The sequence below is a fragment of the Carettochelys insculpta genome, chromosome 1 (genome assembly GCF_033958435.1).
Source record: "Carettochelys insculpta isolate YL-2023 chromosome 1, ASM3395843v1, whole genome shotgun sequence".
NCBI classification, from domain to species: domain Eukaryota; kingdom Metazoa; phylum Chordata; order Testudines; family Carettochelyidae; genus Carettochelys; species Carettochelys insculpta.
Window position 1 is genome coordinate 128614093 of NC_134137.1, and position 12750 is coordinate 128626842.

Below are 12750 nucleotides of genomic sequence, written 5' to 3' on the forward strand. Positions count from 1 at the left end.
TTCCATTCCTGAGTATCTCTGCAAAGCATTAAGATTCACAGTATCAAGATATGATCCAGATGGTAGCACATACTTTATGATCGGAAAAGAAATATAGTTTGTACAAGGCCTGAAAAATCCTGCACTGATAAAAATGTAAAGTCTCAGGAGAACATAAGAATGGGCATACGGGGTCAGACCAATGGCCCACTAGCCCAATATCCTCTCTTTTGACAGTGGTCAGTGCCATGTGCTGCAGAAGGAATAAATAGAATAGGGTAATATTGTGTGATCCTTCTGGCAGTCAGAGAGACTCAAGAAACGTAGAACCTGGAGTTGTGCCCCTAACTGTCTTGGTCAATAGCCATTGATGGACCAGTTCTTTTTGTGAATACAGTTATAGTTTTGGCCTTCATAACTTTCTCCGGCAATGAGTTCCAGGTTGGCAGTATATTGCATGATGAAGTACTACTTAGGGTTTGATTTGTTTTAAATCTGCTCGCCGTTAATTTCATTGGATGACCCTTGGTTCTTGTATTATGTGGTGGAGTAAATAACAGTATTTTCCTCCACATCATTCATGACTTTATAGATTTTCTAATATGCCCTTAGTCATCTTTTTCAAGCTGAAAAGTCTCTGTCTTTTTAATCTTTCTGGATATGAAAACTGTTCCCTACCGCTAGTGATATCTGTTGTCCTTCTCTGCCCCTTTTCCAGTTCTTATGTATCTTTTGAGTTGGGGTAACCAGGGCTTTTCCTAGTGAGGCATGAGCCTGAAACAACCTTCCTTCTCGGCCCCTTTATTATTGAGTTTTCTGCGTTAATAGCTTCTGTAGTCTCCTACAGCATGTCACAATCACCATCACCCTACTGGGCACGTGGTCAGTAGCATATTCCTCCTGCTAAATTTTTATTATTTAAGCATGGATTTTTATCCACAAAGATTTGTGATGGCTGGAAGGGTCCAGCTAGTGGGTGCAAAAGGTTGTAGATCTTGCAAGGTGTCCAGACAGGCTTATGTGCGGTACTCAAGAGTCTGTGGATATAGTACGTGTAGTTCCTAATAGCATAGGTAAGGATAGGAGGCAGATCCTGGAGTTTAAATCTACGTGGCTAGATAAGAAATTGAGTTCCAGAGCCTCCATGGTAGCATTCACTGAAATGTTTCCAGTTCCACACAGAGAGACAGCTAAATGGGCAGTGCTACAGGATTGCATTGTGTGGTTGAGGTGATGGTATAGGCAGGAGGGTTTTAGGTTTATTAGGAACTGGGGAACCTTTTGGGAAAGGATGAGCCTATGCTGATAGGATAGGTTCTGCCTCAACTAAAACTGAATCAGATAGCATGTAAAATTAAACAGGTTGTAGGAGAGTTTTTGACTAAGGGCTAGGGGGAAGCCAGAATGTTTGGAGCAGTGCATAGTTTGGGCTGAAAAATCCATTGGGGAAGATCTATTAATTGTGTTTTTCTATATCCTAGTAAAGGAGAGAAGATGGAGGTTGATAAAATACAGGTAGGAAGTGACGAGAAAGCCAAATGAAAAAGGAGTCCTATTTGCATACATTATATAATAGTAGTCAGCTAAAAGGTGACAAATCATGTAAGTGCTTGTATGCAAATGCTAGAATTCTGAGTAGTAAGATCGGTGAACATGAGTGTTTGATATTAAATGAGGCTAATGATACATTAGACATCACTGAAACTTGGTTGGAATGATGATACCCAATGGGATACAGTTATATGACAGTACTAAATACATAGAAATGACAGAACAGGTCCTGCTGGTGAGGAGAGAGGCACTATATGTGAAAGAAAGCATAGTGTGAAATAATGGAGAAATCTTAAATGAGTCAAGCTATACCAGAGAATTTCTGTAGAAAGAAAAAAAGTACCTTATCCAAATTTTGAACCATTGCCTTAAGTATTACTTAAAGCACCTATTTGAAGCAGAATAATAATCATTTTAATAGAACTGTAGAGCCAGGGAAACAGTATACTTACTTACAGTATACAGATTTACTTATAAATCAGTATATAATATGCAGTACTCAGAAATGTTTGATAAAGCAAGTAGAAAAAATATTGAGCAGAAGGAGATATCATAAATGGTCTGATGAGGTACATGTAGAAATTCTACTAAGCAATTATGAAGGTTCATATGTGAACTCTTTACAGAGCTGTTTGGGGAAAAATTAAGTCTTTATATTAATTTTACTTTAAAATAAGTAAATATTTTAATAGAAAATAGTATAGCAAAACACCAGAGTTACAAACTGACCAGTCAACCACCCACCTCATTTGTAACCGCAAGCTTTCAGTTAGCTTGCAGAAACAAACAAAAGAAAGCAAATGATAAATTACTAAATATAAGGAAATTTATAAAGATGGACAAGGTAAGGAACTGTTTCTGTGCTTTTTATTGAAATTAAGATGCTTAAAAAACAGGATTTTCTTCTATATAGTAAAATTTCAAAGCTATATTTAGTCAGTGTTCATTTGTAAACTTCTGAAAGGACAATCGTAAGATATTGTTAGGAGCTACAGTCTATATTTCCAAGGTGTTTGTAATTTTGTGGTTGTACTGTATGTTGCAAAAAAAAAATCTTTTATGCTTTTGAGAGAATTTCCAAATAAAAGGCCAAGTCCTTTGCAGCATTTAATCCTTACTCAGGCAAAGTTGTCTTTGAAGTCAATGGGAGTTTTGCATGAATAAAGACTCCATGAATTAGCCAGTTCACTTTAATCTGAGTTACATCAAAAGTTGACAGCTAAACAATACAATCATGATTCATGACACAACTGCGTTACTTACTTCTTTTATAATTTTAATAGATGTCATTATATTGTACTTCTGTTCTTTCTTCCCTATGCAGTATTCAGATTAATAACAACCACCTTTATGTAACTTTTGGTTAGATTTTTGCTGCTTTAACAGGGTCAAAGGATTTTTCTTTGTAGTTTTTTGCATATATATCAATACTGTGGTGATCAATGTAGCCATTAAACAGAATGAAATACTTTGGGATACCTTATTGGGGATGCACAGACTCAGAGATTGAAGACATCTTACATTCTTGAGAGATTCCCAAATTTTTGGGACATTCGTGAATTGAACATGAGTGAATGGGAAGTCTTAGCTATACCTTCTTGAGAGTAATGTGTGCTGTATAATGCCCTCAGCCAGAGTCACCAGGCCTTCACCTTCCTTTAGATCCTTGTGTAAGTGAATGATAGGAGGAAAAGGTCTGTCACCTTATCCTTCTGGTAATGGAGACGGAGAAAGTAGACTGAGGGTGACTGGAGATAGGGTAAAATGATGGGAGAGGTTGAAATTTGAAGTGAGAGGAAGTCTGGGGGAAGAGCCTGAGGGAAAGGTGAGCCAAAAATAACATCAGTAGGACTCTCACAACTATAAACCTGACCTTAACCAAGGAGAAATGCATGGTGAGCAGAATTAAGGACAAAAAAGAGTTTTTTAAAAAAAGTATTAGACCAAAAAGAATTGTGACGATGATATGGTTCGTTACCAGATGAAAATGGTGGAATTATCTATAATAATAAAGAAAACTCGTAAGTGTTCAGTAATATTTTTGTTCGTATTTGGGGAGAGAACAAACAACTAAGTGTCATTGGATAATACTCCATTCCGCTAGTGTCTCTGGAAGTTGTTAAACAGAAGCTACTAATGTTAGACATTTTAAAACCAGTAGGTGTCAGGAAACCAGGGTGTCAGGGTCATAGGCAATCTGACCTAGTGGTCTGAGCAAGAGTCAGGCCTGGTGGTCAAAGGGAGGGTTGGGATCAGAATCTGAGTTTAAATGTTAGAGACAATGAGCAAGACAAAGCTGGAACCATGGTGGAGAGGCAGAAACTAGAGTCCAAATGCCAAAGCCCAGTTTCAGAATTATATTAACTGGAATCAAGGACGGCAGGTGAAGGGCTGGTTTCAAGTCTGGGGCAACGTCAAATGAAGGCAGGAACTAGGTTGGAGTGACATTGGTTGCAGGGTGGGGTCTGAGCTGGAGCAGGCTTGGTGTAAGATGAGTAAAGGAATTGGGCCATCCTGACAACTTATGGGCCCTAACAATGGAGGGCCCCTCAGCTTCTGCTGAGGTCTGCATGCTACACCTTCTCTTTCCATCCCCCCAGCCAGTCAGCTCCTGCCAGCTCCTGGCCACCTGGTGCTGCTCACCCAACACTGCCTGTGCAGACACCTGGGTCTTCCTTGCCCCAATGCACCTCATTCCCCTTGCGTGGCTCCAGCAAGAAGGCCTGGGGCTTCCTCCTCAACCCTCCATGAGTGGCTCCTGCTGGGAGCCTGGGGCTTCCCTCTTGCTCCTGACATGTGGCTATGGCTTGGGGCTTCCGTCTCCTCTCTCATCTGGTAGTTTACTAGTTTACCAGTGCTCAAGGGCTTCCCTGGGGCTGGAGCAGAGCTGCAGAGGCTGCGGGGCCTCCTCTGTACCCCAGTCTGGCAGCACAGAGCCCTCTGCTGGCTGAGAAGAGCATGTGGAGAAGGTGGTCCATAAAACTTACATTGAAGAGTTATAGGAACTGGCTGAGGAGCTTGGTGGGCCATTATTATTGATTTTTAAAAAATCTTGGAGCACTGGGGAAATTTCAGAAGACGTGAAGAACTGTGCCAATTGTTTAAAAGGGTAAATGAGATGACTGAGGTAATTTTAGGGCTGTCAACTTGACATCGATCGTAGGCAAGATAGTGGAGTGAAGCAAAGGAGGGTAATGTAATTAAATGCAAATCAGCATGGATTTATGGAAAATAGATCCCATCAAACTAACTTGATATCCTTTCTAGATGATACTACAAATTTAGTTGACAAAGGTATTGATGGAATATACTTAGATTTCAGTAAAAAGTTTGATGTGGTAGCACATGACATATTAATTTAAAAAAATTAGAATGATATAAAATTAACATGGCACACATTTAATAGATTAAAAACTGTCTAACTGATAGGGGGTCAATGTAACTGTAAATGGGGAATCTTCAATGAGCAGATGTGTTGCCAGTGGGATCCCAGGAGGACCTGTTCTTTACCCTATGCTATTTGCCATTTTTATCAGTGACCTGGAAGAAGACATAAAATACTCACTAATAAAGTTTACAGGTAACACAAAAGTTGGTGGGAGTGGTCAGGTCACTGGTAGAGCAATCTAGATCACTTGGTAAACTGGGCCCAAGCAAATGATGATTTTTAATATGGATAAATGTAAATGTGTACAACCGGGGACAAAGAACGTAGACCATATTTACAAGTGGGGGCACTATATCCTCAGAAATGGTGAGTCTGAACAAGATTTTTTTCAGGGGGAGGGAACGACTGGTGGATAATCAACTGACCATGAGCTCTCATTGACAGACTATGGCCAAAAGAGCTAACGTGCTCCTGGGATTCATAAACAGAGGAATCTCCAATAGGAGTTGAAAGCTTACCTTACCTTTATATTTGGCACTGGTTCTCTTGCTGCTAGAATTCTGGGTCTGAGTCTGGTGTCCACAATTCAAGAAGGATGTTGATAAATTGGAAAGGGCTCAGAGAAGAGAGACAAGAATAATTAAAATGTTAAAAAACATTCCTTATAGTGATGGACTCAAGAAGCTTAGGGAGTGATGAGTAAGGAGTTAAGAGGTGATGACTACAGTCCACAAGTTTAAGCACAGGGACCAAATATTTAATAATAGGCTCTTTATCATATCAGAGAAAGGCGTAACATGATCTAATGTCTGGATGATGAAGTTGAACAAATTCTAACTGGAAAGAAGGCATACATTTTCAACAGCGAGAGTAAGTAAACATTAGATTGTGGTGGATTTTCCATCACTGACAATTTTTAACTAAAAATTGGATGCTTTTCTAAAAGATATATTTGAGGATTTATGTTGGGGAAGTTCTGTGGCCTGGGTTATACAGAAGGTCGGAGTAAATGATCTGAGTGGTCCCTTCTGGCTGAGAGTTTATGAATCTATGAACCCCTTACTTGGAAGTCATCTGTAGCTGTCAAACTTTTAGAATATTTTTCATCTGGAGACATAAATGGAGCAAGATGTGTAATGGCTTCAAGATGTGTCATTTGTCAATGTAACTAGAAAAGTGAGTTCTGCAGTATACTAATATGCAGAGCAATGTTACCATTGGGCAAAAAATAAGAATAAAATGTAATAGCATGCTGAAGAAAGGCAGGAGAGAGGAGTAGATGGATGAAACGCTACAATTAAATCTCAGTGCTAAATGGTATTATGTTGTACTGGCATTCTCCTTCTTGGTAATAACTTGATAACAAGTAGGACATTTTCATGTCACCCTCCTATTTGTGAGTCTGTTGATGGATGATCAGCCCAGTTCTGGAGCCGCAGGTCTTATCATAGATGGGGGAGGAGTTGGTAGCTGTTGGAGGGGCGTGGGGTAGTTTGTGATGCTCTTTTCTTCTTCTCTGTCTCTCTTCATCTGCATTGGGGCAGGACCTCTCAAATTGTGCCACGCCCTTACGGATTACTGTTTTCCACTGGGAGGAGTCTTGTGCAAGGTTCTTCCAAGTATCAACACTGACGCTGCACTTTTTCATGTGTGCTTTCAGCAAGTCCTTATATTGCTTTCACTGCCCCCCAATACTCCTCTGTCCTTCCTCTGTTTTGGGAGGCACTGATCAGACATCTGAACCACGTGGTCAGTCCAATGAAGTTGTTGATGAATGATAATGGTGTCACTGCTGGTCATGTTCGACTCTTCTAGGATGCTAGTGCTCGTGTGCCTATCCTCCCAAGCCATTTAGGCTTCTCCTGAGGCAGAGTTGATGATATTGTTAAAGTGCCTTCAGATGATGCTGGTACATTGTCCAGGTTTCATATGCATACAGTAGTGTTGGAACAACCACTGCACGGTATACAAGAAGCTTTCTCTTGGGATAGATATCCCAGGTCTCGATGATGCTTTGCCTTAAGCAGGTGAAAGCAGAGCTTGCACGGCAAAGATGGTGCTGTATTTCCACACCAATGTCAACTGTAGTGGAAAGAGGACTTCCAAGGTATGGGAAGTGCTCCACATTTTCAAGCAGTTCTCCATTGACTTCAATAGAAGGTACATGAGATTGTCCCATCAGTGAGGGTTGGTGGAGCACCTTGGACTTTTTGATGTTTGGCAAAGGCACCTAAGATGGTCTGAAGGGCTGTGGGAGAAAGCAGCAACCGTATTGTCACCCGGGTACTCGAGCTTCGTGATTGAGGGTGTGAAGGTCTTGCTTTTAGCCTTCAGTTTCCTGAGATTGAAAAGCTTCCTGTTCTTTCTATAGACAATCTTCACATCATGTGGAAGCTTGCCAGCAATAAGGGGAAGGGTCATGGTGATGAAGATGCAGAACAGTGATGGAGAAATGATGCAGTTTTGTTTAACTGCTGTTTTGACCTCAAAGGGTCAAAGGGCCACTTTGGGATCTGTTGTGGCAATCATGTTGTCATGAAACAGCCTCAAAATGCCAATGAATTTTTTGGGGCAGCTCATCTTCGAGAGGATGGTTCACAGGGCACTGCAACTGACTGAATCATGTATAAGGCTTGGTTTTGTTCACGATATTTTTTCTTGCAGATGCCAGGTGGTGAAGATCATGTCTGCTGTTCCTCAGAATAGTCAAAAGCCACACTGGGATTCTGAGAGAATTTCTTCTGAGAGTGGTAGGAGTTGGTTTGCAAGGCTTCAAGCTGAGATTTTCCCTGCTGTTGCCAGGAGGGAGATGCCATGATAGTTTCCACAGTCTGACTTGTCACCCTTCTTTAGGAGACTGATGATCAGCGTGTCTCTGAAATCTCATAGCGTCGACTCCCTATGCGAGATCTTGACAATCAGGAGGTGGAGCTGTTTGTGGAGCTCTGGCTCACTGTCTTTGAAAACTTCGGCAGGGATTCTATCTAGTTTGGTTGCCTTGTCACACTTCATCACTTCGACGGCAGCTTGGACCTCACTCAGGGTAGGAAGTGTTGCAAGATCATCCCTAGGTGGTTGCTGAAGGATTTGGTCAAGGGATTCTAGGACCATGGCAGAGGGGGCATTTCAAGAGCTCATTGTAGTGCTAGCTGCAGTGAGAAACAATGGTTTCATTGTCTTTCAAGAGTTGGGTACCATCCTTCCATGGTTTCTTGGTCCATAAATAGCTTTGGAAGCATTGATGAAACTTCTTGTATCCTTGATGTCTGTGAGATGCTGCAGTTCTCACACTTTCTCAGTCTACCATTGTTTTTTCAGTCCTTGTTTTACATTGGACTTCTGCCTCGGGGTCCTTTAAGCCTTGTACTTTGATCTTTCATCAGATCTGTTTCCTCTGTCTTCTCCATTTGGTGACAATCCTAATCACCATTGTGGATCAAATAAGGCGGTGATTGGTCCAGCAGTCATCAGCACTAGTCATTGCACATGTGAGAAGGACATCATACTGAACCTGAGCATGGAGGTGACATAGTCTTTGAGGTGCCAGTGCTTTGGCTGATCATGTTGCCATGAGGTCTTAAATTTGTTTTTATAGTGGAAGAGGGTGTTGGTGAGGTTGAGCTTGTGTTCCTCACATTTCGTAAGGAGGAACACTCCATTTGGAGGTGCTGTTGTCGACTCCTTTCCCAATGGTAGTCTGTCAGAGGTCCCTGTCTCTTCTGACCCTGGCGTTGAAATCCTCCAAGAGAATAATCTTGTCTTCTTTGGGGCTGTCTTTCATGACGGTGTCCAATTGGGTATAGAATTTCTTCTTCATGTCATTTTTGGTGTCTACAGTTGGTGCAGAAGCACTGATAACAGTTGCCTGTTGGTTTTTGGCAAGCTTCAAGCAGAGAGTCATGAGGCACTCACTGACACCAACAGGGACTTCAGATAGGATCTCTGTAAGTTTGTTTTGATGGCAAATCCTACTCCATGAATTCATTTTTCTTCCTTTGGGGTTCCTTTCCAGAAAAATGTGTATCCTCTGCCTTCTTTTAGGTGTCCTTCTTCTGGTCTATGCATTTCTGTCAGGGCAGCTATACCAATGATGTATCGTCACGGCTTGCAGGTGATAATTGCCGTGTGTCTTTTGGGTCACTCAGCTTCTGTGTTGTCCATTAGAGCCTGAATATTCCGTGTTCCAAAGTTTACTATTCAGTTTTGCCCATGCAGAGGTGAACCCACTGGACGTAGTTATCCAGTCAAGCGGGGATTAAGCTGGGCTGTTTGTAGGACACCTTTTCTAGCTCTCTCCCTATGTGACATTAGTAGAGTGGAGCCTAAATAGGGCTGCTCAGTCATGGATGTAGCAGCTGGGCCATTCTACTACCTCAGTCCTCAAAACACATAATGAATGATACATACATCCACCATCTATGTGCTGATCCATGACCAAAAACTTTGGAATTTCACAATCCTGTTCCAGTCACCATTCACCATGGGGCTTAAGTTTTGGAGAGCAGTACATAGAGGAAGATGCCTGTATGTGACTACTTTCAACGTGGGGGGACTGAAGCACTGCAGGCACCACACAGTTCTTGATGGACACAAGGCATGGGATCCATGACTACTTGGAGTCTCCTGTCTGCTGCAGGCTTCATGCACCTTCGCAGCCATTGTAGCATTACCCTTGCTACACTCTACCTGTTCTGCTGTTGAGGACTTTTAGGATTGTTCTTCATCTAAACCCTCACCCTTGACCTTGCTATCCTGGGTTACCCTGCTGGGAGTATGCGACTCCCTACAGCATCGCTATTGGGTTCATTGGAACCCACAAGCCCACTCACCATGACAAGGTGATGATCCGGAGAGTGTATAGCATAAAGACAACCTTTAGCATGAAACTCAAGGGGTGAAATGCTGAGTGCACTGAAGTCAGTGACAAAATTCCTGTTGCTTTGGTGAGTGAAATTCTGGCTCCAACATAGATAACTGGAGGAAAGAGTGGCAGCTCTGCTGCTGTGAATATCTGCCCACTTTTTCCTGGAAGAGGAAAACATAATGCAACAAGGGTAGTACAGATAAGTGAGGAACGGAGCTTTGGAAATCAGGAATTCCTTGAAAGATTGAAAACTTACTCAAAAGGGAGAAAGCAAAGTAAACTGTAATAAGCAGCATCCATTTAGAAAAGGATGTGAATGAAACAAGGGTGATATTATTTTCACTTATTGATGTATGCCATTTAATTCATCTATTGAACTGTGAGACACATTCTCAGCTGGCATATATAACTATGGCTATATTGATGTCAGTTTGCACTTGCGGTAGTGGCCTTATCTGTAACTCTGTTTAGGAGCAGAAGGCAGAAGTTTTGAGGCAGTGTGGCGTAGGGAACAGGGCACTGGCATGATACTGAAGATAGTTGGGCCTGTTCCCAATTTAGCCACTGATGTACTTTGTGACCTACAGCAACTTACTTCACCTCATTGTCTGTTTTCCCTCCCATCCTTTGTCCATCATGTCTGTTTGAAAGCTTTTTGGTGGAAGGTTTTTACTCTGTGTTTGAACAGTGATCTCTAGCAAAGTAGAGTCCTGATCTTGATTGGCATCTCTAGGTGCTATTGTAATACAAATAACACACCGTGAAATAATTTATGTTAACAGACAAGGCAGCATTTCAGTTTTTGTTTGAAAGGAATTTTGGAGCAGTATTTCTGGACTTACAGAGAACACCCCTTTCCCAACAACATAGATAAGCCACTTTCCGCTATGTAGCGTCTCTTGCATGGAAAGACTTCTCTAACAGCTTATAAAAGCATTCCTCACCAAAAATTCTAGGAGTTCTTAATCAGTGAGGTCCACTTCTGTTTTTCTATTGAAAGGCTAAAGAAAAACAATTAGAAAATTATTAATATTATTTGTGTTGTAGTTGCACCCAGCAGCCTCAATCCAGGGTCATTACCCCATTTGTGGTAGGCACTGTACATGCATATGACAAAGAGCTGTCCTCCACCACAGAGAACTTACAATATAAGTAAACGAAATAGCAATTAGTGAGCTGTTATACTCTAAGGTTATCCTATCAAAATATCACTTTTGCAAGGCTCCTTAATTTAGAAGTGAATTTTCCAGGTATAGCAAAGTTCCTGTCAAAAATGGATGGAGAGAAGAAAATGATGTCCGGCCAGATGAAAGCCATGAGGACTGTTAGGCAAATGCTCCCTTTGTGAACTGAAGCACCGAAGTATCCGTTTCATGGACAAAATACTGAGAGCTGGAGAGTAGACAGCTGACCAAGAAATACTGTCTCAAAGTCAAGTGGAGGATAACATTTTCAAAAGTATGTGCTTGTCTTCACTGTAGAGTTAATAACATTGGACTGGAAAGGGGGCAAGGATAAGGGTAACTGGGAGTGGATAGAAGTAAGGGGGTTCCAGGTTTGAGGATCACTGACTTTCAGCACCCCCACTGTAAAAACTGTACCATCAGAGTTGAGTTCAGTCCCCTGTTATCACAGGTCACCCTTCATATAATCCCATTAATAAACATGGTGTTAACTGGACTAAAGTGAACTCTTATTTGGATGTTGCCCTTAACCTAGTTCTCACCCATATACTAACCCCTGGCATCTGAATGAGTTTGTGCTTAACACATGAGCTAGCTGGTCCATCCTGCGGATGTGGGCAAAAGCTCAAGTACTTATGTAACCCCTTTACCTTCGCATGCTGGGAATTCTGCAGTGCCTTCCTCCAATTCCTGATGTGCCAAGAAGTCCCTCTTCACAATTAATTGAGACAGAACAATAGAGTGGCTCAGGTTACTGCAGTGCTAGGAACAAAAGAATGTGCACTTGTATGTAGTCCTAATGACATACACAGTTGCGTACAGAAGCAGCCTAAGGTGCAGTTGAGTGGAGACGCTTGGGTATAGCTTTGTAGCATGTCTGCATACAACTGAGCTAGGCTGACTAGGTGCTTCGGAGCCCACTGTGAATCAGTGATCTGAGTGTCTGAAGTCTGATTTTTTTCAAAAAATGACTTGTGCTCTCAGGAGGCCACATATACCTGTGATCACGTGCGGTAGTGTTTTTAATTAAATTTGGCTGGCCTGAGAGAGGATATAGGGCACAGGTTGAGTGAGTATGACATGATTGCTGACGTGATGATGCTTGAGCACTGCTAGTCCTCCAGTGCTTTCTCACAATTCCTCTTGTGCTCAGAAAGGATATGCAAATCCTCCCAAAATGTTCTGGTAAAGAATTCATAGAGAGGCTTTGCTTACTGCAGTGCTGAGAACCATAGGCTGTGCCCCCAGCAGTATTAACACCAGGGATGATGGTACAGTTTTTACAGTGGGGGTGCTGAAAGCCAGTGATCCTCAAACCTGGAACCCCCTTACTTCTATCCACTCCCAGTTACCCTTATCCTTGCCCCCTTTCCCCAGAGCTGGGGTCAAGACTGGCCCATGGCTGTGGAGGGGGAGGACATGAGACATGGAGAGGGGTAAGTGGGCTGAGGCTGGGACAACATTTGGAGGTGGGAGCAGAGCTCTGGTTCAGCCAACAGTTGGAACCCTGCGTATGGGGCTGGGAGAAGAGACTTGAGTGGGAGACCAGCAGTGGGACCTGGGTGCAGGTCTGGCGGCTGGGACTCCACATAAAACCTGGGCATGCTGCAGCACCCACCGCACCCCTAGCTCTCATCCCTCTTTGTGTCAATATTGAGTGATGCAGAGTCAGTGTGAGCACCACAGCTCAACTGTTATTTTGAAGTGTGGCCACTTTTTCTTGAGGTAGGAGAACGAGATGAGTAACTCAAGTGTAGATAAGCTGAGACAACACTACAGTAAAG

The 12750-nt window shown here is 42.3% G+C and overlaps 1 protein-coding gene across 1 annotated transcript in view; it reads left to right on the forward strand.

Moving 5' to 3' along the window:
• Nucleotides 1-3496: 3496 nt before the first annotated feature.
• The window catches only part of AFF3 (ALF transcription elongation factor 3), a 515483-nt gene continuing 506229 nt past the window's right edge, over nt 3497-12750 (forward strand). The window contains exons 1-2 of the mRNA XM_074986799.1: nt 3497-3551; nt 5764-5788. Coding sequence (XP_074842900.1) covers nt 3497-3551; nt 5764-5788 — 80 coding nt within the window. The remainder of the gene's footprint in view (nt 3552-5763; nt 5789-12750) is intronic.